Source organism: Malaya genurostris, chromosome 3, assembly GCF_030247185.1.
Source record: "Malaya genurostris strain Urasoe2022 chromosome 3, Malgen_1.1, whole genome shotgun sequence".
Taxonomy (NCBI): Eukaryota; Metazoa; Arthropoda; class Insecta; order Diptera; family Culicidae; genus Malaya; species Malaya genurostris.
In genome coordinates, this window is record NC_080572.1 from 66,299,648 (window position 1) to 66,324,379 (window position 24,732).

The window sequence follows — 24,732 nt, forward strand, 5'->3', positions numbered from 1 at the left end:
AGATCAGGCTAGTTGGTGGTTCGCCCGTTTTTGCCCATTCAACTATTGTCGATCAATTTGGCAACCTGTTTCAGTGGAGACGCACGGCCGTCAGTTCGCTGTCGAAGAAACTAAATCTCTAATGCGTCCGCGTCCACGAAATGAAACGGAATCAGCTTTCCGAATTTCAATCAAGTTCTTTCTACGGTGCGACGGGCACTGAAAACATGACCGAAAGCAGGGCTTGCATATTGAAGCAACGAATATGAACGAAAGGGTTTCACTATCTGTGCTATTCACACACATTCGTATGTCAGGTAGAATTCACAGCGCAACCCAAGCCAGGAGAGCTGCTTCGTTCGTTCATTAGTTCATGAATATGCCCGCTTGCTGAGACCTATGCTTCATGAGGTTAGCATTTGATGAATGGTTCTCATATTGTAGATGCCTATGAGGAAACTAGTTTCATAACTTTTAGTTCCGATGAATATTAATTTAAAGAACATTGCTTTTAGTGTTTCTAGGATATGTACACAGTGTAAACTGCCAAGAAAAAAATGGATCGTTTTGAAATGGGCTCAAATGCAAAATTGCTGCTATAAAATGTTTAAAGTCTGTTTGAAATGTGATCAAATTTGGTCTTGGAATGCGAACATTATGTTAAAAATGATTTCTGTAAACCTACTTTTTAAAAATAAACCGTAAACATTGCCTATATGACGTTGCTTCGCGTCTTGTAGCACACCGTGAGGCATGGTCTTCTTTCTCGTACAATACTAACGAGAGTGAACCCTTCATTTCATTACATTGTCATGGATTGCTTAGTTCATGTGTTAACTGAGAATGAGAGCACAGACAATTTACTTGGCAAGGGGAATTGGTCTGCTCAGTAGCATATACTCTCACGCATCCAGTTTCTCTCTAATATAGGTCTCTCATTCAGCTATGTCAAGCAAAGTGTTCACAGCAGATATTTTTTGTTGCTTCGTTCGTTTGAGGATTCACAATACAAGCCCTGCCGAAAGCCTTCCGCAAGGACATCTTGCTAGAGCGATCTCCGAAGCGACAAACCGAATGAAAAAAAGAATCGAATAAATGGCTTCTGAGTAGACGGCAACCGACGCCAGTAAAATCCGACCGCTGGATGAATCGTTAATCAGATTTCACCCGGCGCCAGGCGAGGACGTGAGGATTGATTTTTGATTTTGGTCGAAACCTTGGACCAAGTCACCAGTTGCTGTGTTGCGCTGTTGGAATCACTGATGATTGTGTCTGCCACAGAACCGACCAACCAACCAATCAACTGGCAGCACAGCAGGCCAAGAAATGTCAATTATCACGTACCACGGTTGGCCGTTCGCCTTCTGTGAGCATGTGCGCCAGAGAGGACAAGAGATTTGTCGAGGACAGGTGGCCTAGCGAGTGAAGCTTTCGCTCTGTCGCACGTCACGCGCGTCGGACGTTCTAGAAATACCACCCACTTTCTGGCGTGCTTTGGATACCCTTCGATTCGCCGACCGATGACGAACGATTTCAACAGCTTCAAAAGCGGGGAACCTCTGCATTGGTCAAGGTTTCTGTGAAATTTTCGCCGTCATCGTCAAACAAAAATTAAGGAAGATAATGCGAAAAGTGCGTTACGATAAATTTACATAGCATTCGTAAATCCTAGTGTTTTAGTACGGTGCCAATATTTGCCAGTTAAGTTGATATTGATCTTACCGATTTGAGCATTCTTCTCAGCAAGAATGGCTTTTATCTTATCAAAGAACGCTCTCTAGCAATTCTTCACACGATTCAATCAGTACCATCAAAGAGAGAAGAATATCATCTCAGCAACAAAGCACCGGCATGATTCATTTAACATAGAATTAACACCAGTGCGAAAAAGATCTTCTCTCGATGAACAGTCTGAGCATCACTGGTTAGCACGTTGGGGTAGGGATTCGCACTGAAGCAATTTTCGTTTTGCTTCTTCGAAGATTCAAACGTTCTTTAGCACGAAGAACATTTGACTTCGAAGTTACCACTTTTCTGGCCGCATCCCGAACTGAAACCTTCTTCTTTTGCTCGAACGCCTTCAGTATACGTTTATCCAACTGAGGGTTAGCAGGACCTTTTTTCGACCCGTTTTCGGTTTATTCTCAAAGGTGTTATCCTCACCGAATTTCCTGATTGCATTTCGCACGGCTATTTCTCTTACTCCTTCCATTTTTGCTATCTTTCTCAGTGACAATCCGCGTTCTGTGCACCATTTGTACACAATTTTTCGACGTTTTTTTTGTTTCGATTATAGAGGTTTTAACCTTAAGGTAATTCGCCTCTTCGGGCCAGAAAAACTTTCTGACTCTATGTGCGGGGTTGGGAATCGAACCCAGGTGGGCTGCGTGAAAGGCATCGAATTATCCATTACGCTACACCCGTCCCCTATTTTTCGACGTTGTTATTGCTGAAAGTCCACGCATTTCGAAACAAACTAATGAAAATTAATAATCAACTGCACAAGTGGTTAGAGAAGAGTGTAAACAATAGAACGCAGCCATAAAAATTGACAGATTCTGAACCATTGCGAAATGGCAGCGGTTTCTGGTTGCGTCCATACTTTCTGGGACAGTCTTTATCAGATGCACATAAATGGAGCGTCATATTTCACAAAAATTTATATTCAAGAACATGTAAAATTGAGTGATTTTAAAATTACATGGCTTTAAAAGGAAAAAAAAATCAAAAGATCGACAGCAACAACGCGACTTGAACCGAAAAACATTAGATCACAAAGCATATCAGTTAGTCGACTGAGCCACATAAGCACTTATCTGCTTGGCTGGTAAATCGTGCACATAAACTCATACAGTCTCACTTGCTAGCCGAGTGCAAATTACACTAAAATTTCTGTACGAATGGAATATTGCGTCATTTGAGAAGTTAAGTAGTTATGAATTGTATCGTTTGTAGAATTATGTCACCTGTAAAATTCATAATTTTTTTCTGTGTGATTACGGCTTTTATTAAATGTATCGTCTATTTATTCATTACAATTTCCAACCCAGAATTGCACACTAGGGTTACCAATAAGAGAAATTTTAACTATTTATTTTTAACGTTAACTACTGTTAACAGTTTTTTAACATTAAACTTTTTTTTTTAACATTAACTACTGTTTAGGGTAAAGTATTATTAAGTGCCACTATTGGCCAAAACGTCACTCTTCCCTTTTTTAAACAATCGAGACATTTCTAAACAAAAGTTTAATCGCTAACACTATCTTTTCGTAAGATCTTTCTGCTATGCAATTTTGGCAGTTACCGTTTACTGGAGAATATTAAACAAAAAAAAATTAAAATATCATTTGGCAGCTTCTCAACGTAAGTTTTTGCTTCGACTAAATAGGCATTTTATTCGCCATTTAATTGATGTACTAATTATCGCAAAATCGTCACTTTACGGACATTTTAAGAGGCATAATGCATCACTTCTCCGTCTGTCTGTTTATCTGGATATTGAATTATCCGCAGAGAAAACAGTGCTGGACATATTGACCCTAAGAAAATGTTCTACACGGATAGGTCACGAATTGACGCGGCTGTTGTGTTTGGTAAGTTCAACTGTAATGCTTCGGTCTCATCTAGATTTCAAGAGCATCTGTTTATATAGCAGAGTTAGCAGCAACTTATTATAGCTTGAGCGTTATCGTCACAAACCATTATTTCTTCCTCGCGGATAGTCTGAACACAATTGAAGCTATTCGCTCAGACATAGTTGACAAGAATAAGCCGATTTTTCGGTTCTTGAATGACATAATTATTATCAAATCTCTGGATAGTCCCAGTTCATCGCTTCATTGTTTTTATTTATTTCTTTATTGTCTTCGACTAGAGGTGACCTATCGCACAGACTTTTACTTTATTGCTACACACTTATGTTAACTTAAAAATATTATTTTCGATTTGAATGTGTCTTTGCTCATATTAAAATCAAATAAATGATACACGGTATTGAAACGATGACAACAGACATCCATTGGGTTGTTTTGGCCATACTGTGTGCGATGAAGTGAGCGACGAAGAAAATGCGTTCTTCGCAATGATCTTCCCGGAACGTAAAAATTAATTCTTTCCAGTAGTATGGGGCAATCAATGTTGTCATTCAGTAGGTCGAACACGAAGAGTTGTTGAAGGAGTATTCGTCTGTTTTGTAAAGTAGATAGGTTGATGAGAGCACAGAAATTCTCGTAACGAGGTAGTTGAGGACGATTTATCCAAGGTAGTCTTCGGAGTGCGAAACGGACGAAGCACTTCTGCACCCTTTCGATCCGATCGATGTGAACACCGTGATACGGAGCCCAAATTGTAACTCCATACTTCAGAATACTGCGTACTAGTGCGATGTAAACTGTCTTGAGGCAGTACACGTCGTTGAAGTTTTGAGTGTTTCGTTTGATTAGTCCCAAAACTGCATAGGCCTTCGCAGTAACGAATGAAAACTGTTCGATGAAACGAAGCTCGTTCAACTGAAGCCATCATCATGGAGTATTCGAAAATAATTAGAGACTGTGCCCGTGAGAAAGTGATCACATTACATTTCTTAACGTTTACTGTCATGCCGTTTCTGTCACACCAATCAAGGATTCGGTCAATATCCATTTGTAGAGCACAGCAATCCACAAGGCTTGTAATGATGCGATAAATTTTGAGGTCGTCAGCATACGTTACTTTAAATGACGACAATTCACTGTAAAGATCGTTCACGAATAACACGAAAAGAAGTGGTCCGAGATGTGGCTCCCTTGCGGTACACCCGAAGTAACGTGAAATGAATCCGAGAGTGCAGATCCGATTCGTACGGAAGCATTACGATCCGTGAGATATGATAGAATCCAATTGGTTAACCAAACAGGGAATCCACTACGCCTCAATTTTTCCACAGCGAACTGATGAGGAACACGGTCGAATGCTTTTGAAAAATCAAAATACACCGCATCGATTTGTTGACGTTTTTCAAGTTTGTCTATCAATAAAGAAACGTAGCTCATTAAATTGGTGGTAGTAGACCGCTTTTTGACAAACCCATGCTGATCAGTGGAGATAATGTGCTTTACTGCTGGGTAAAGAACATCCAACACCATGCGTTCGAATACTTTTGGTAAACAGCTTAGGATAGAAATTCCTCTGTAATTGGTGACATCGTGCACGTTTCCAGTTTTGTGAACAGGAACAATTACAGCTTCTTTCCACTTCGCTGGAAAATAGTGCTCGGCAAGCGAGCGGTTGAAAAGCAGAGATGCAGGTAAAGCCAAAGCAGAAGAACATTCCTTCACGAGCGTCGGAGGTAACCCGTCAGATCCTGGCCCTTTCGATCCATCGACTTGTCGTAGATTGTTATACACCTCGCGTTCAGTAAAAGCAGTAGCAGGTATACTCAAAGAATACGTCGGCAAACTACTCAGGTACGATTCTGACAAAGGCGGTGAGTTAGCACTTAGCACGCTTTGAAAGAATGACGAGAATAGGTTGGCTGAATCCGAAACTGTCGACGAAGATTGGTGACGATAGTGGACACTGACAGGAATTCCACGGGAAGAAGTTTTATTCCGCAGATGAGACCAAAATTGTTTCGGGTCAGCCTTCAAATTGATCTCCATCCGTGAAACGTATAACCGAAAACACGATGCGTTCAATAATTCAAATTGGTGTTCCAAATCACGAACGAGCAATTTATCATCTAGATTTTTTGTCCGGAAAAATCGTTTGCGAGCTTTCCTTGGACGATTCCTGAGGTTACGCAGCTCTCCATTCCACCAAGGTTGTTTGTTATTAGATTGATATCTGCGTTTTCTTCTAGGCACGAGATATCGAAAAATTGCTTCTAATTCATAATAGAATTTCTCTATTGCTTCATCCAAAGTGCCATGCGCCAGTATCTTCACCCAGTTAATTCGTATAATTTCAGCACTTAATTCACGAAAATTGCACCGATTGAAATCGTAGAAAATTTCTGCATCGTCAATCATGTTCACGCATTGAGGAACTTCAATTTTTAAAATGAAAGGAAAAAGGGTGGTGATCTAGTTTCATTAGTGGCGATGGTGGTGCTAGAATTTCGCAATCATTGGCGCAACTAACAAATGCTAAGTCTAGCAGTTTTCCATGCAGGTTCGTTAAAAAGTTAATTTGTTGTAAACCGGAGGCAATCATAGTTTCCACTAATAAATGTTCATGCTCTGAAGACGCGTTGTTCGGCAGTAGACACCCAACTTCCTCATCCAAGCTCCAGCGTAACAACGATAAATTATAGTCGCCTAAGACTACAACCCTATCACGGTTTCCAAATTTATTGTAAAGCTCATTCACACAAAAGGCATGTTGCTCATATAGAGAAAGATCAGTATTCGGCGGTAAATAAATAGCACAAATGACAAAACCAGTGCTCTCGCATGTGAGACGGACTGCTATCTGCTCAAGACGGTTAGCTCCATGAACGTGCACTGTGCTACTCTCAATGCTCTTTTTTATTCCAATCAAAACGCCGCCACCACGCAGATACTTGATATTCGAGGCAATAATAGAGCTGATAATATAGCCATGTGTGGTGCTCTTGAGAGTGAAATGCAAACAACACCAAAGGCTATGCAATCACTATGAAAACCGACTTTTGGGCAGTTGTATTCGACTCAGTTCGTTGAGTACGCAAAACGTATCTGTGTATGTAACACACTGACTGGTTGGACTGATTTGCTCAAACAGGGTAAAATGTGTATAAACCATTTTTCTTCAACTCAGATTTATATTAAAGGGCTCATAGTCCCATAGGTTCCTATTGAATTTGATCTGGATTCGACTTCCGGTTCCGGAGTTACTGGATAAAATATGAAAAATGAACTAAAAGTGTACCCCATTTTCTCAGAGACCGATCATCCAATTTTTACAAACTTAGATTCAAATGAAAGTTGACAAGCCCACATAACCCTACTGAATTGCGTCGCTCCCAAAGTGCACGTGCGGGCTAGTTACATTTAATCAAATCAAACCTGTCAGAGTGAATGCGATGTCATTTTGCCTTGATAATCCTGGAACAGACCCTGAGTTGTTTCATTAAACAGAAAGATTTGAGTTGGATTCGAACAATGGAGATATGAACAAAAATCGATATACGAATTAGGTTCAAACTCTGATTCAAATTCCAGTTCAACGGCGTTGAAACTAGGTTCGAAATTCAAAACGAACGGTTTGAAACAAATGGTTTCGAACAAACGGTTTGACATCAGTTAGATTCGAAACTGAGTTACGATTGATATCAAGTGAAAACGACTTAAGATTCAAAAGCCTACTTTGCTCTCAATAGGTAAAACAATAATTTTGTTTACAAACTTGTCAATTTCATAGAATAAGTAATACCGTATGATTTTTCCAAACTGCGTAAAAACTGAACTAACCATTTCTATATCTTCTTATTCTTCCAGTTACGATGCTGATGCTGCATTATAACAAACACGGCGAGTGCATACTCCAGGAAATCGGTGCAGCGTTCCGGGGCGAGCATGCAACAGACCTGCTGCTCATCTGCGATGGCAAGCAGACCGTCCGTGCACACAAACTTGTGCTGGCCGCCGCCAGTCCACTGATTCGGTACGTACATAGACGAACAAAACAAAAAAAAAGCTGGGAGTCATCGTCCACGACACTAACAGCAAATCGATTTCTTTCAGAATGATTCTAGAGGACACGCCAGTCCTCGATGGCATTACGACGGTGTACTTTCCGGGGGTGCAGGTGTGCTACTTCCGGCTTCTACTGGACTTCCTGTACTCCGGCCAGGTGTACGTGCGGTCCGTCGACGAATATCATCACCTGCAGGATCTCCTAGCACTGCTGCAGATCAAGGCCAGTATATGGAAGAATAGTGATGGTTCCAACGATAACGGTGGGTAATTCCGAACTGTTGCTATTCGATCATTCGATAACATTTCCACTGTCTTTGAAACAGAATCCCGCAAAGGTGAACCTCACGTGGACATCAACCGGAACGAGGGCATCGCATCCAGTCATCATTCGAGGCGACGGTCGCGAAGTCAGGGTTCACTATCCGGCAATAGCACTCCCAAAATCAGTGTTAAAAGTGAACGAAATTTCGGTAGCTCCGAAGATGGTGATCGTGATGAGAACGAGTTTATGGATGAGGTGGACGAGGCAATCATCAAGAGTAACAACAACCTGCAGCACCATCAGATTAGTAGACATGACGCAGACGAAGACGCTGGCGGTGGGAGTGGGAATGATGGTAGTGAAGCGGGAACCGGAGATCGACAGGATGGACGGGCAGGCTCAGCCACCGGTGAAAGTGGAGATCGACCGACACCGACAAATTTAAGTGGTAGCATCAGTGGCTGCGCTGGAAGCGGCCGACTGAGTGGGAGTGGCGATCCGGATCCGGAAGATGACGAGGACTACGAGCTGGACGTTGAAGATCGTGAAGGTGACGACAGTACAGAACAGCGAGACCGGCTAAACGATACCATCGCAAATCGAAGAAGCTCTTCCGATCCGGTGAATTTATCTATTGTCAAAACCCAGGATGCTGATTCGGATGACGCCAACATCGACGTGGAAACGATAGGAAACGCACCGACTAAGGTAAATGACTGCGCGATAATCTGAGCGGTGCTATCATACTAACCACTTATCACGCTTGCAGAGTCTTTTGCCGCCCCGATTTCTGGACCCGTTCCGGACCAAACGAAAAGCGTACTACATGCACCCGGACGCGGAGTTACCGGACGTCGAGACGCCCGATGCGGAGACACCCGACAACTACGTGGTGACGCGACGACCGACCACCACGTGGCGAAAACGACGTCCGGGTTTCCACAATTCACCTGCCCAGAATCCACCCTTCGTACCGAGCTATCTGGGACTGGATGATCTCCGGAACCGGAAGTGTTTCCTACCCGCTCCGCCCACGTACCTGTCCGGTAAGTATGAATATGCGCGGAACGGGTTGTAGGTTTTTTTTTGTTTGACTCAATATGTCAATTATGTCACATAAAATAGGTTTGATTGGCACATTTAGCTTCATAGATATTTACTTCGCTTTTACACCAGATCGATGGGTACTTAAAAGAATTGTTCCCGCTCTAGTAACAGAAACAGTTTTCCACGGTGTTCACCACCAAGAAATTTTTAAAAAATAAGAAGTAGTCACTGGCAGCAAGGGCAGAACTAGAGATTACCAAACAGTTCGTTCCAAGGAACCGTTCAGTACATACTCGAGAGATCGAATTCTCTTGGACCGTTCTTTAATAGTCTTCAACAATATTCTTAAAAAACTGCGAACGATTGAAAATGTGCAGTTGCTTAAAATACTCTTTTTTTTTTGAGAACGGTAGTTCTTCAGTTCAAAGTCATGGACCTTTTTTGTTTTTTTTTTTTGCTCGCTCAATCTTTTTCAAGATCGGTAAACTCCGAAGAGAACAGTGTCTCGGTTAGTCTTTCAACAAGCATACTAACTATGGAAAGTACGAAAGAACGGCTCTTGAGAACTAGTTCTTTTGCAGAGTTCTAGCATCACTGAACGGTGAAATTAACTGTTTTGTCAATCTCTAGTTCTTACTGCTGAATACTAAATCCAGATTAAAAATATGGTTTCGAGCGGATGTGCAATATCAGGATTGAATTCTATTGATACTATTTTTAAATTTTCTGATTGATGAGAATGATTAGAAGTATAAGGCAGAGCCGTAGTGAACATTTCTGGCGCCCGAGGCGAACTCAAAAATAATCACCCCCTCCAATTTTTTAACAAACATCACAAAGACGAACACACATTATTTCATTTTCCGGTAAGGTTAGCTCAAGTAACATTTTTAAGTTTAGTAAATACTTGTAGCTCTTTTGAGTGTTACGTCAGAAATCTCTAATGGAAAGCTGAATTCTGAAAATGAATTATGAACCTGAGCCCTAATATTGAACTCTCGACTCACTCCTGCATTCGGGGTTTTGATTCTGGACCAGAATTTTAGATTCTGCACTAGAATTATAGAATTTGATTCTATATCTGAATTATAAATTTGTATGCTGAAGCTGTATTCTGGTTCTGGGAATGAATTCTGGACCTTAGACCTGAGCTTTTATTCAGGACCTGGATTATGCATCCGATTTCTGGACTTGAATTATAGACCTGAATTAGGAGTCTGGGTTCTGGACCAGAATTCTAGGACTGTATTCTGTATCTAAATTCTGGACATGAATTTTAGTTCTGCATTCTGGAGTCGGATTCTGTAAATCAATTCTGGATCAGGAACTGAATTTTAGACCTGGATTCTGTTTCTAGCGTCTGGGAATGTATTCTGGAATTGGATTCAGAGCTTTCATTCAGGAGTTGGATTCTGCATCTGATTTCTAGACCTGTAAATCAGACCTGAGTTCTGGAAAGGTGTTATAGAACTGGATTCTGGACATGAACTAAGGAGCTGAATTTTGGACACAAATCTTAGATTCTGCACCAGTACTTGTATTCTGGAAATGTATTTTGAACATGAATTCTGGAACTAGATCTCGGACATGAATTATGAAATTGGTCTCTGCACTTGAATTTTGGAAATGAATTCTGGATCTCAATTCTGAACATTAACTCTGGATCTGAATTTTGGGTCTGAATTCTACACGTACACTTTGGACCTGCTTTCTGGGCCTATATTCTTAACTAAACTTCGGAGTAGAACTCTGGATCCTGAATCTTGATGCTGCACACATAAATTTTATTACCGAATCTCGGCAAAAGAATGCCGAGATTTGAACAGCTGAGTGCTCGGTAATCATCTCAGCAAAATGTATAATTACTGAGAATCTCGCCAATCCTACATTGTCGGACTACCCAGTAGAAATTTCGCTTTTATTTCGGCAAAAGCGATCATGATTTGCCGAGTCATAAGTAATTGAACGAAGAAAGAATTGCTCTTCTTTATTGTATAAAATAATGTCGTTCCTCAATTGTTGTTGTCGAAGTTGTGGGCAATTTGATGGATTCATGTCTTTTGGGACGAAAGTGACATTTTTGGTAGTATACCATTCTACCGTTGATTTCGAGTAGTGGCAAGAAGCAAGATCTAGCCAGAAGACAACAGGATCCTTGTAGCTTCGAATCATGGGTAGAAGTCGTTTGTGTAAACATTCCTTGATGTATATTTCGCTGTTCATTGAAGTAGTGGTGATGAAGGGTTTCAAAATCTTACCGCAGCTACAAATTGCTTGCCAGACCATAGCTTTCTTACCAAAATTTTCGACTTCCATCGATGTCTCGGAATGGTTTAACACTTCCCTTCTCGCACATTCGTCGTCCATGATTATGCAGTTCAAATTTCCAGCATGAATCGTATTGTACAGCTTTCGACCTCTATTATGGTTGTTTCTGCCTCTTATAGGTTCGAAGATTCAAACGTTCTTTAGCACGAAGAACATTTGACTTCGAAGTGCCCACTTTTTGGCCACATCCCGAATTGAAACCTTTTTTTTTGCTCGAACGCTTATCCAACTGAGGGTTAGCAGGACCTTTTTTTCGACCCGTTTTAGGTTTATCCTCAAAGGTGTTATCCTCACCGAACTTCCTGATTGCATTTCGCACGGATTTTTAACTTACTCCTTACATTTTTGCTATCTTTCTGTGCACCATTTGTACACAATTTTTCGACGTTGTTCTGCTGAAAGTCCACGCATTTCGAAACAAACTAATGAAAACGAATAAACAACTGCACAAGTGGTTAGAGAAGTCTTCTCTCTACTTCATACTCTGAGTATTTCACGCCCTTAAAAAAATTTACAGTCTGATAATGATCGTGGCTGTGTGGAATTTCCCAAGAGAGAATCGCAAGTTAACAATTATCGCAGAAAATCGAATCGATGATTCAACTTGATGATTCTCATACTAGGTTGCAATATTTCAAAACATTTACAGACATTTTCATAGACACAACTTATACAAAGGTTATATGCACATAGTTAGAATTAGCGGCAATAGTAAAATGATTCTATCGCAATAATCAACTACATGTATAGAATCGGATCGCGAAACGAGAATAAGCGACCGTTTGTTGCTTCAGAAAGGATTCCTACAGCAGCGTGTTAACCTTTGATTGTCAGAAATGTCATCGAGAGAAATTCGCTCTCACACTGGTGTCGATTCTATGTTAAATGAGCCATGCCGGGTTTTTGTTTTGTTGCGATGATATCCGTCTCTCTTTGATGGCACTGATTCAATCGTGTGAATAGTTACCAGTGAGCGTTCTTTGATACGATAAAAGCCATCCTTGGTTTAAAATATTGAAAAATTTAATGATCTGTAGTAAGAATTTTTTGAAAAAAGTGGTAAAAATTACACATTTCGTTCAAGTTGAAAATTCGTGAATCTCATATGTCAATAAATTCAAAATCGGGAAAAGGGATACAATATGAGTTTGATTTCAAATCCCCCGAATTCCGGTATTTTTCTTTGTCTAGCCACGCAGACTACGTCAACTAATTAATTTTCTTTTCACGATATTTCAGACATCCGTCCATGTTCCCCCGGGTCCCAGCGACCGACCGATATGCCAAACCCGAGCAACTATGCCAGCAATAACAATAATAGCACCAGCAACAACAACAATAACAACCGAATACGTCCACCGAGCACCGACAACAAGCTTGCCGTGGCACCCTTCGTGTACCCGTGGCCAACGGCTGCACTGGCCGGATTGCCCGGTGGACCCGGTGAACTGCTCGGAATCTCGTACGTTCACGGTGGTCCCAATGCGGAAACCAGTCCGGCTGAACTGATCCAACAGATACAGAAATTTGAGAACAGCCAGGCCGAACTGAATGCCCGATCCGGAAGCAGTGGTTGCGGTGGTGGAGGAAACGGCGTTGGTGGGGGACCGGGAGGTGCCGCCAGTGCTGGCAGTATGGGGGGTAATACCACTGTGCGGGAGTATCGTTGCGAGTACTGCGGGAAGACGTTCGGGATGAGTTGGAACCTGAAGACACATTTGCGAGTTCACACCGGAGAGAAACCGTTCGCCTGCCGGTTATGTGTGGCAATGTTCAAGCAGAAAGCTCATCTGCTGAAACATCTCTGCTCGGTGCATCGGAACATTATAAATGCACCGGAAGCGGGTGGCCGGTATACCTGCTGTTTTTGCACCCTATACTTCGAAACTCTCCAGGAACTGGTGCGGCATCTGTCCGGACACCATAACAATCTGCTGCTGAGCAAGAACCTCCACGAATGATACCAGCTGCTGAATTTGGATTACTATTACTGCTATCGGTTGGAAATGTTCACCACCCGTTTGTAAGATAGAAGTATGTCACTCCGCTAAGGAAACCGTCTAAAATTGTGATAGAATTCTGACATACGGACAGCAAACTTTGCTGGAACGCTATTCGTATGAACCACACAATGAACTGTGTAATATCCAAGTAAGCTTCGAATTTATAATGCAACAAAAGTACTGCGACATAACCTATAAAAGACGCCATCACTGTTGGTTTTTTTCTGTTGGATACTCGAGTATACGCCTACTAAATAGACCCCCGAACCAACACAAATGAAGAGGACGACTTTTCCAAAAAGACATGTTCTTTGAGGAATGACTCAAAGAGAGATTATTTTCCCGTGTGTGGTGTCATTTCCAAATTAATTGCGAGTAGCGTTCTTTTGTTATTACTTTAGTTTTCATACATTTATTATTGATTTGCTGTTCAACAGCAGAGCGCACTATTTGTTGAAATAAATCACCTTCACGCACACTTAAGGAGCAATACGTAGGGTTAAGTCTTCTATTGAGGAACAGCGCTGTAACTTATTCGTTATATAACATAGATTGAACACATAGAAACCTCACAACAAACGCAGATTACCAATAATAACAGAAACAAGTCACCCCCGAAACCCTCCAGAAGAAAACAACGCAGCTAGAAAGAACGCACACTTAATTTAAGCATTCGTTTGTTCTTATTAATTTATTACATTTCACGCCACAAACACTTACACAAACACACTTCTGACGACAGAAACCATAGGACACTTACTTTGAGTGATGCACTCCATTGAACCTATCAAGGGTGCGCGATTTCCATTGAAAAGAAACTCGATGTAATTACGATTCCACATACTCCCAATGTAGTTCATCGTTCTTGCTACCAACTGCTAGCAATACACAACAAAACGACCTAAGTAGAAGTTTTCGCGATCGGATCCCCCCAACTAGTAGACAAAATCGGTTAAAGGCCGCCTAATTTGGTGGCACACTAATTTAGTAATACATAAATATTGGACGATTGGACCGAGTAATTTGGCATGGCGTCCTAAGTTTGGCATGGAATTTTTCTATTAAGTCCGATTAAGATTGTCCGTCACCTTCCGTCGCAGTCAATCTCCGTCACCGTCGCCATCAACATTAATTACATGCATTCTTATGGAGACATTCACACGTCACCGTCACGGAACGTCTTAACGGACGGAGCGTGTGAACGTTCCGGTAAAGAAAGTATTGAACTAATTTTGACGGAAGCTGACGTTCCGGTGACGGTGACGGAAGGCGACGGATCGTCTGAATCGTACATTATTGTATTCGTTTTTCTCACATTTGCTTTGTCCGCTAGAAACCGCATGGACTGTTTTAGAGTACAAGCGAGTGGCTGAACCGGGTTTACAACAAATCGAAAGGATCATTTTCGAGAGAAAAGTAATAGTAATCTGTTCCGCCCAGCCCCAGTTTGGAAAACGGAGTTTGCGTCTCACAAGGCATTCCAGCGGTCAACCGAATTTTCAATATACTTGCCATAAGCCTCGGCCGGGATGGCCTTCAGTTCCGTCAGCGAATTACTGTTTATGTCTTCGATCGAGCCATGGCGCGTTCTCCGGAGTGGAAATTTTGGTTTTAGAAATAGGAAAAAGTCACAGGGGGCAAATCTGGCGAATATGGTGGCTGAACGATGATTTTCGTACGAGCTCGGCATCGACACGTATCATATCCAAAACATTAACCAAAAAACATACCGATTTTCAAGAACAACTTCCTTCACTTTTTCGTTGTTCGATCGTCTGATGCGGGTGCGACCAATTAATGTTGTTTCAAATAAAGAGATTGCTTTTTGGTCAATTGGTTTCTCGCCAAAACATATATTTTTCGTTAAAGGCCAACGTTTCGAAGGTTATACCTTCATCTTCAGGGACGACTACAAATATTTTTCGTCAAGTGTGGTGTAACATTTATAATAGTTGGTTGTGCGCGCGGGTGGTTTTAGGAAATTTTCAATGGAAATTTTGAAAAATACATACAGATCTTTGAAAAGCTTTTATCTATCATATTGATTTTCCATGAAAAGCTGTAACAGTAACAAAATATCTCTTGTAACAAAAGTTCATGTAAACAATCGAATTGGTTCAAGATAATAGATGAAAGGTAAACCAGTCATGATAGCTGAAATATCAATTGCAGAATAAACATAAATTTTTTGTTTCCTCCCTCAGTTTACATTTCTTATGCTTTGGATGCACATCTCATTACATTTCAAACAGTTGAAAATGATCGATTTAAACTTGCTGGTGATAATTTATAATTGATAATTCTAATCGGAGAAAATTTCTGATTTTGAACTGATGTTTATGCCTATTCATTCGAACTTACCCACTACCAACAGCGTAGACAATGAAGCAGCTAGACTTATATTATTCGATTGAAAATGAAATTTTGCCTGCCTCTCGGATCGGACCTGGGCTTAAATGCACTTCAACACCTTGAGCCGCAGCTGAAGATTTCTGGTTTCAGTTTGTTTTTCACAGGTCCGCTGATTCCATTCCACACTCAGGCTTCCCCTGTAGGTTTTGAGCATTTGACAAGCTGTTGTTTTCGGTCTAAAGACACCGCTTGAAATAATATTTTTTCTTCTTTCAAATTCCATTTGGTGCCATTTCTGAACGCGACCGACTACTTTGATCAAACTGGCATCAGTTGTTGTCAGCCCCCTGCTATGACGTCATGAAACTATGTCCAACATCATTCTGCAAAAACCAAAACAATGAAGAAGAATGGCTAACAAAAATTGGATATTACAAACTACTTGTTTATTCAGTACCCTTCACCGCACTTCCCCGCAAATTATCGATCAGAATATCATCATTACGATAAGGAAATTGAGATTTTACTCGATTTGAAATGCTCGAATGTTTGTTTATCATACTCTAAGCGCTCTGATTGCCCACCAAATGTCCCAGATGTTGGCTACGATAGCACTTGCTGGAGCGCCCTATCCTTTCCACCGGGCTGGTTGTTGTCTATTGAAGTTCAAAGAAATCACTGTCAACGATTTCCAGCGCTAGAGTCGTGCAGGCAGCTCGCAAGGGTCGTATCAATTTAGTTATGGTCAGATTTTAACAATGATTAGTTGTATATCTGGCCTGAGTCGACCTTTCTTCTTCTTCTTCTTCCTTTCTGGTTGGCGTCACCTCACTTGAGATGACGCCGAATTGATGACACAGCAACTAAGGCTATATTGCCAGTTAATTTTCGTTTATAGTCCAGTGGACTTTCTTTTCACTTGACTACAAGCGAAAATCTCGCTGTGTGGCTGCGTCGAATCGTCAAAGTACGGCTGAAAATCCTTTCTTTCTTGCGAAATACTCGAATTTTCCCCGGACTAACACGATGCAACGTGCTCACCCGTTGAGAGTTTCACCGGATGTGGAGTCGACCTTTAAGCAGTCTTAAGTGCGACTAAAATAGTGACATCCCCGATAAAATGCTGCCATGTCGTGCCAACAAAGACGTCATATTAACAAGATATCCGGCTCTCACATTTCCCGAACAAATCATTGGCAACATCCTTTTTTGCGAGCATGGCGCCAAAGGCGGCAAGTCCGCGTCGAATCTCGTACATAGAAGTAGGAGAGAGAAATGTCAAATTCGTGCGCGTCAAAATAGCAGCACTGCGCACCCGTTCAATTGACATGATATGTTCAATGTGATGCCATACGATGGCGTTTCGCTCCAAACTGACAGGGTCTGGTAGAAACAAGTGTTTGAGCGGTGTTATTTTCTTTGCGTTTGATTTCTTCTCTCATATTTTAATTTAAAATGAGGAGAATTAATACGCCCCCAAACAAGCCAAAGCAAAATTTCTTCCACGCACAGCCATTGATGGAAAACTTGACAATTCATGACTTATTTCGGAGTGCTTTTGCTAGAGTAACTGTAAAAAATGTCTCGGAAATAAGCAAAATTCGGTAAACAGAGCTGCACAAAAAAAAACAGTAACAGGAAACCTCTGGCACATTTTAGGGGCAATTTACAATCTTAGAAAAACGTTTGTTTGGAACATGTTTAAAAAAAAACTGATGTTTTTTTTTTGTGAAAATTTATCAAGTAATAGCGGAGGAAACTGGTGTAACGTTTTTTAGCAACAGCTGTTTTCCTGAGATTGTGAGTACAATCTTAACTCTCAGATTTAGTAGGTTTTCGAAATCAAAGCACTTGTTTTCATATTGACGAAGTGAGTAGTCACCGCGAGTAAATAACAACAACAAAAGCTTATTTATTGGGCTATGTTTTGTAAACGTTTGACGTTCTACCTAACAGTTCGGCTGAAAAGTTCGTATCGTTTAATAGAAAAACGTGTTTATTATTCAACATAATTGCCATCAGAGGCGATACAGCGATTATAGCGATCTTCCAACTTTTCGATACCATTTTTGTAGTACGATTTGTCCTTTGCCTCAAAATAGGCCTCAGTTTCAGCGATTACCTCTTCATTGCTTCTAAATTTTCTACCAGCGAGCATTCTCTTGAGGTCTGAGAACAGGAAAAAGTCGCTGGGGGCCAAATCTGGAGAATACGGTGGATGAGGGAGCAATTCGAAGCCCAATTCGTTCAATTTCAGCATGGTTTTCATCGACTTGTGACACGGTGCATTGTCTTGATTGTGAGCTCACGCGGCACCCATTTTGCACAAAGCTTTCTCATATCCAAATATTCGTGAATAATATGCCCAACACGTTCCTTTGATATCTTTAGGGTGTCAGCTATCAATTTGTCATTTTGTGGATTTTTTCACGTTTTCATCGGTAACAGCCTCTTTTGGACGTCCACTGCGTTCATCGTCTTCGGTGCTCATATGACCAGTACGAAATTTTGCAAACCACTTACGAATTGTTGCTTCGCCCGGTGCAGAGTCTGGATAACACTCATCAAGCCATTTTTTGGTATCGGCGGCACTTTTTTTCATCAAAAAGTAGTGTTTCATCAACACACGAAATTCCTTTTTTTCCATTTTTTCCACAATAACAAAAGTAGCTTCACTCAAAATGCAATATCTCACAAACTAATAATCAGACAGCTGTCAAATTTATACACGTATCTTTTGAAGGTTGGTACTAACTGAAAATGGTATGGATTTAATTCTAGTGGCGCCCTCTCATAGAAACGATACGAACTTTTCAGCCGATCTGTTATTTGATAAAAAAATCGAATTCGGTTGTCAAGTCTATTGTCCAATTCAAACAATGGGCCGAATCAAGCCATGCCAAATAACATATGACACAAGTTGGAACGCGCTATTTTTCGAATGGTCGAAAAGTGCACAAAATATTGAAAAAAATATAACTATATACTCAAGAGAAAATAATGTATTTAACTTAAGACCGTTTATAGCAAATAGACACACTCACACTAATGACGCGTACCGCACTATGAAGTAGACAGCAAAGCAAACGTTTCATCATAAGGACTAATCCTCACAAACGTGTGAAGAACCGTGCAACTAACGAATAAATGAAACCATTTGAATGAGCGAGCGATACTTTAAAATATATAGTAAACCAATGGTACAAATTACAATTGTAGTGAAGCACAAAATAAAAAGAAAGAAAACCACTAACGACATATTGAAACTATAAATATTGAACACATTACTAATGAGTGAAGTTAGGAGAACCAGAGAAACATACAATCTCACAATCATTCCGTTCGCAGATAGATAAATGGTCACTGTAATCAGTGACAAAATTAAAGGGAAAAGTGAAAAGCGCGCGTCAATCGTTAATTTAAAAAAAACACACACACACAATACATCAAAACGCTCCCCTCCATCAGCCCGTTGTTTGTTCCCGTTAGTTCATTGCAGCGGCACTGCTTCTTCTACCAAACCGCTACCAGGTAGTCCTTGTTACGAATAGTATTATTGCATTGACGTGTAAGCCAAATCGAAATCGATCCGCATCCTTCGAAACATAAGACAATAATCACAACGCACTGCTTCAAATTGATTGCTCCCAACCAAAACGCGCACGCAGTTTGTTTAGTATTACCGAAAACGCTCGAAACACTGATTTTCAATCAATTTTCTCCATGGTTACGAAAGCGCGCGCGGCTGCTTTGACGGATTGATTTATATAGTAAGAAAACAAAACGAAAAAGACACGTGGAGCGAAGCGCTCCCCCAGAACCAGTAGGAAATATTATTTACTGTTTAGTTCTTCCAAGCAAAGAAAGAAAAGAAAATGAAAAACGATACCGTATATGCAATTATTGTACAGCTTTCCCGTAGAGTTTAGCCAAGTATCTAGTTGTAAATTTTGGTCATCTTAACTAGTGTTATTTACCTTTGTTCATAGTTTAAATATTTTCTTAGGTGATACTTTTGTTCATACTATAAAGATATCTATTTTCTCTGTACATATAGTGATTTAATATTTAATAAATTAAAAATTATATAACGTGAATTCGTAGTTGTTCAAGCTTTTTGAAGGAAATAATAATTCTCAGTCTGTTCGCCACAGATCATACGCGAGAAACTAGCAATGTTCCACTTTTCCACCAATCATGTTTAAATTTAGTGTGTAGATTTTCCAAAACTGTAACAAATTCAAGCATACTTAATAAGGCACAAAAATCCCTTCTTAAACGTGTAGTGTATTATACTAATGTATTTGAGGTAGCCGTAAAGATTTACAAACCGTTAGCTGCAAGCTTGATGGAAGTAAGACAAAAAAATCTAGTTGTAAACAAGCTCGAAAGTTTAAGTATCCCCGAAAAAAGACAACTTGACCACCAAAAAAATGAAACATTCGTTACTATACCTAATAGGAAGATATCCGATCCACTTTACGAAGAGCAAGTTCTTGTTTTATCTTCATTTTACTTGTTCAGTTCGATCAGTAGTAGAATCAGAACCGCTAGTTTGTAAATAATTAATGCGTTGTGAAGCAGTAAGACAAAAGCACAAAAGATATCAAAGATTCCATCTGGAACCGAATCAAACACAAAACTTTCATCTCGTATTCTATACCCGTTCCAAGAACCAAACACAATCTGATTCCATTTCGATCCCACAATGGAAGGTCTCACCACGGACTGTGTTACATTTAACGCAGTTCTGCTAATACTATGTAACCGTGTAAATGTTAATCCAACTCTTTACGCATGTACATAATTGAAATCAACCCTTCCCAGCCTCCCACGGCATGTTTTCCACCGAAGAAAATAGTCTTTTTCTGATCTGTGTAATTTTATATGTATGTACGTATTGTAATATTATTATGTTGCTTAATTCATCCATGCGCACGCTCCTTTCTCCTTCTGCCGAGGATGTAAACCGTTTTTGTTTGCATCCGTCTCTGTCGAATGTGCCGAAGAGTAAAATCAATCAGGCCAAGAAAACATTGGAAAATTAGTCCGGAAAGTAGAAAAGAATAAGCCAATTAAAAGAGGAAGAAAAAAAAAAGATCCCAAACAAAGGGAAAATATTATATCGATTGTGTACTACTTTATTAGATACTACTAGTAATCTTGTCTTCAGACATTGTATGCAGAAGCGAAAAACAGCTAGAGGGCAAAAAATGATAAAATATACAAACTATTTGCTGATATGACAGTAAGATACAGAGGAATTGTTGAGAGCGAGATGTGATGATGGAGAAATTAGTGACAAAAGCCAATAAAATTGATAATTTAAATGAAGTTTTTTGCTATTCTCGATGACATTCCGTAGTCCGAACTTTCGTGGGCGGAGGATCGCGACTTCCCCAGTTTTACCCCTTATCTTACCGAAAAAACCTGTTCTTAATCCATCTTGTGGTGTGGTGCCATTCGCTTGTCATCTTGTCTTATTAAATTTTTTTTTGCCATTTTCAGTTGGTTAACTTCTGACACTAGTTTAAGCTCATTTTTGACACAAATTTATTCAGATTGATTTGGTTATTTCTCAAAAGCATGCTTCAGCACGTGTCACATATTCGGTAATAGTTTTCAGACCAAGCGTATCAGTAATATAGTATTGGAACGAGATCATAGGTCACTATCTGAAGTAATTATGCTGATAGAAAAACAATTATTTTGACGAGAACGTCACTTGTACGATTATATCTCCGAAACTGAAAATGTCAGCCATATGATCTTCCGAATCGATCATCTGCCTATTTTCAGTCTCAAACGAGCCTAAAATGATTGATTTCGGTTAATTCATATACGAGGAAATTGAGCGCTAAGGACATATTCAGTAGTGTTCTAGTTCTAGATGCATAATTTATGTCAGTTACAAAATTTAAATCTGGATTTTATAACATGGAAAACTGGCAGTCCCAGCAGTGTTTTACTCGTGTTTCAAATATACAAAAAATAGAACGGCATCGTAGACCTAAGAGCAAATTCAGCAGCTAGAAGTTCTATAGGGAAGATCTAAAGGGTGATTTTTTAAGAGCTTGAGAACTTTTTTAAACAATAAAACGCATAAAATTTGCAAAATCTCATCGGTTCTTTATTTTAAACCGATTTTTTTCCGAATTTCTTCGGAAATGTTGTCTTCCAAAGCTGGAATAGTTACTGGCTTATTTCTGTAGACTTTAGACTTGACGTAGCCCCACAAAAAATAGTCTAAAGGCGTCAAATCGCATGATCTTGGTGGCCAACTTACCGGTCCATTTCTTGAGATGAATTGTTCTCCGAAGTTTTCCCTCAAAATGGCCATAGAATCGCGAGCTGTGTGGCATGTAGCGCCATCTTGTTGAAACCACATGTCAACCAAGTTCAGTTCTTCCATTTTTGGCAACAAAAAGTTTGTTAGCATCGAACGATAGCGATCGCCATTCACTGTAACGTTGCGTCCAACAGCATCTTTGAAAAAATACGGTCCAATGATTCCACCAGCGTACAAACCACACCAAACAGTGCATTTTTCGGGATGCATGGGCAGTTCTTGAACGGCTTCTGGTTGCTCTTCACTCCAAATGCGGCAATTTTGCTTATTTACGTAGCCATTCAACCAGAAATGAGCCTCATCGCTGAACAAAATTTGTCGATAAAAAAGCGGATTTTCCGAATGGACCACCTAAGACGCAGCCGCGGTCAACATTTAAATGAAATTATCTTCAAAAAGTAAATGTCATGTACCAATCTAACGTTTAAAATAAAGAACCGATGAGATTTTGCAAATTTTATGCGTTTTATTGTTTAAAAAAGTTCTCAAGCTCTTAAAAAATCACCCTGTATAATAGAGCAGAAACTGGAACAAACGTATCCCCAGCGAGCCGTTCTAGTTTTATTTATTCGACCAGTTCTTCTGTCAAATTTAAAACTGGTCTACACGCTTAGAAAAAGTTACTCAAAGTTTGAGTACTAGTTACTCATTTTCAAATGATACATGGAAACGTCAAAAATTGAGTAGTTATCATCAATGATATTGAGTAACTTCTACTCTAAATTTGAGTTTAACGCAAGAACTCGTTTTTTTGTCACTATTCGCAAGATCAGTCTAAAAGTTGTAATAACCATTTGTAGCAACAGGTTGTATTTTTTGTTATTGAGATCGCGTGTTTCGAGGGTGAGTCGCTTAACACAAACGGTGTTGTGTCTGCAAAAATCGGAATGATAAACTCCGTGTTTTGCTTTAGAATGGAAACGAATATGCTCAAATGTCATTTATGAGGAATAAGTGTATGATTGGTGCCTGAGCATAACTGACATGTATGTTAATTTGCGATTGACACACAACTCAAAGCGACCACCACTTGATATAGTATTGAGTTCAATTACTTAATATTTTAATACAATACACTCAGAAAAGGAGCAATTTTTTTGCAAATTTGGTATATGTGAAATAAAATTTCACTTAAAATTTGAGTGATAGTTACTCTATTTTTGGTACACGTACAAATTAAGTATTACTCAGTAAATGAGTAGATTTTACCCAAATATCGTTTCCAGTGGAAGAACTCAAATTTGAGTAACTTTGGAGTTACTCTAAATTAGAGTTGTTCCACTTTTTCTGTAGATGAGTGAGATCTTACTCATTTTTGAGTAACTATTTTTAAGCGTGTACGATGCCGATTTGAAACACGAGTGAAACACTTCTGGGGCTGCCAGTTTTCCTTGTTATAAAATCCAGATTTAAATTTGGTAACTGACATAAATTATGTATCTAGAACTAGAACACTACTGAATATGCCCTAAGAGCAAATTTTGGAGCTGCAAGATTCATATCGGTGGTCTATATTATAACTGAAACTGAAACAAACGTATCCCCAGCAAGCCGTTTTAGTTTTATTTATTCGATCAGTTCTACTGTCAAATTTAAAACTGGTCTACGCTGCCGTTCTCTTTTTTCTATATTTGAAACACTGATAAAACGCTGCTGGGGCTGCCAGTTTTTGTAATAATTTCTAGATTTAAATTTTAAAACTGACATAAATTATGAATCTAGAACTAGAATACTCCTGAATATGCCCTAAGCCAACTAGTTTGTTTTGTGAACCAAGACAAAATGATTCCTTTGTATGAGGGGGGGTGGGGGGGGGGGACTAGAGGTATTGCTATTTGTTAAGACGGCGAGGAACTGTAGAAGGCAGTAGAGGTATGACAATTAAACAATCGACAGATACGAACCAAGCAGTATAGTAAAATAACTACAGAAAACATACGACAGTGGCAAGAATAAAACTACCCCATACTACAGTTCAGAATCATTGTTGATTGTTAGCTTTATTTTACTCTTATATATATATATATATTCATATTACTTTCAATGAATCACAATTAACGATCTTATCTTAGGTTTCTGTTGCCTTTGTTTTACGATATAATGTTAGGTTTCATTTTCACATGTCACATGTACACCTGCCCGCTTCGACACTCAACTACTTCTCAAAACATAACCAACTCATTTTACAGTAACAGCTTCGCGTCGATGTGGAGTCCAACGATTTGACGATGGAACTTCTTCTAGTTCACTGTATTTCCAACATCTAAGTATCGTTTCTTGTCTGTATGTTAAACACTGATTTATAATTTGTTTTGCTTTCTTGGTTTTGATTATGTCATACACATTTGTCCGTATTTTTCCTACGCCTCGGTTTACTTTGCCGTTCTCTTTCGGGTTTAAAGTTCCATTATTCTTTAACACTACGTATTGTCCTTTAGGATATTTTCAATTTATTTTAATATTGTATAATTGCTACGTCCCTCAACTTTCATTTCAAACCCATTTTAGCTTGATTTACGCAGCTAGTAGGTTCAAACCAACAAACAGGTCGTGATGCTCGAAGCAATAGCAACAACAACAACAAAAAACTCAAACCAAAAAGCTAATGATCCTTTTCTAGCACTCGCCAAACATTTTCTACCTTCCCTACGAAACCTGCCACTACCGGCCATTTCCCCTGACTACTTTTGGGGAATTGCGTTCTAGCGTTGACAGTTATAATTAGTTGTAGAGCTTTCCTTTGGATGTTAGC

At 39.8% G+C, this 24,732-nt stretch overlaps 1 protein-coding gene across 1 annotated transcript in view; it reads left to right on the forward strand.

Moving 5' to 3' along the window:
• LOC131439350 (transcription factor Ken 2) overlaps positions 1 to 16,418 on the forward strand; it is a 180,174-nt gene extending 163,756 nt beyond the window's left edge. Inside the window, exons 4-8 of the mRNA XM_058610257.1 lie at positions 7,439 to 7,604; positions 7,685 to 7,899; positions 7,963 to 8,609; positions 8,671 to 8,947; positions 12,516 to 16,418. Of these exons, the coding sequence (XP_058466240.1) occupies positions 7,439 to 7,604; positions 7,685 to 7,899; positions 7,963 to 8,609; positions 8,671 to 8,947; positions 12,516 to 13,237 (2,027 nt within the window). The 3' untranslated portion in view covers positions 13,238 to 16,418. The remainder of the gene's footprint in view (positions 1 to 7,438; positions 7,605 to 7,684; positions 7,900 to 7,962; positions 8,610 to 8,670; positions 8,948 to 12,515) is intronic.
• The last annotated feature ends 8,314 nt before the right edge of the window (positions 16,419 to 24,732 follow it).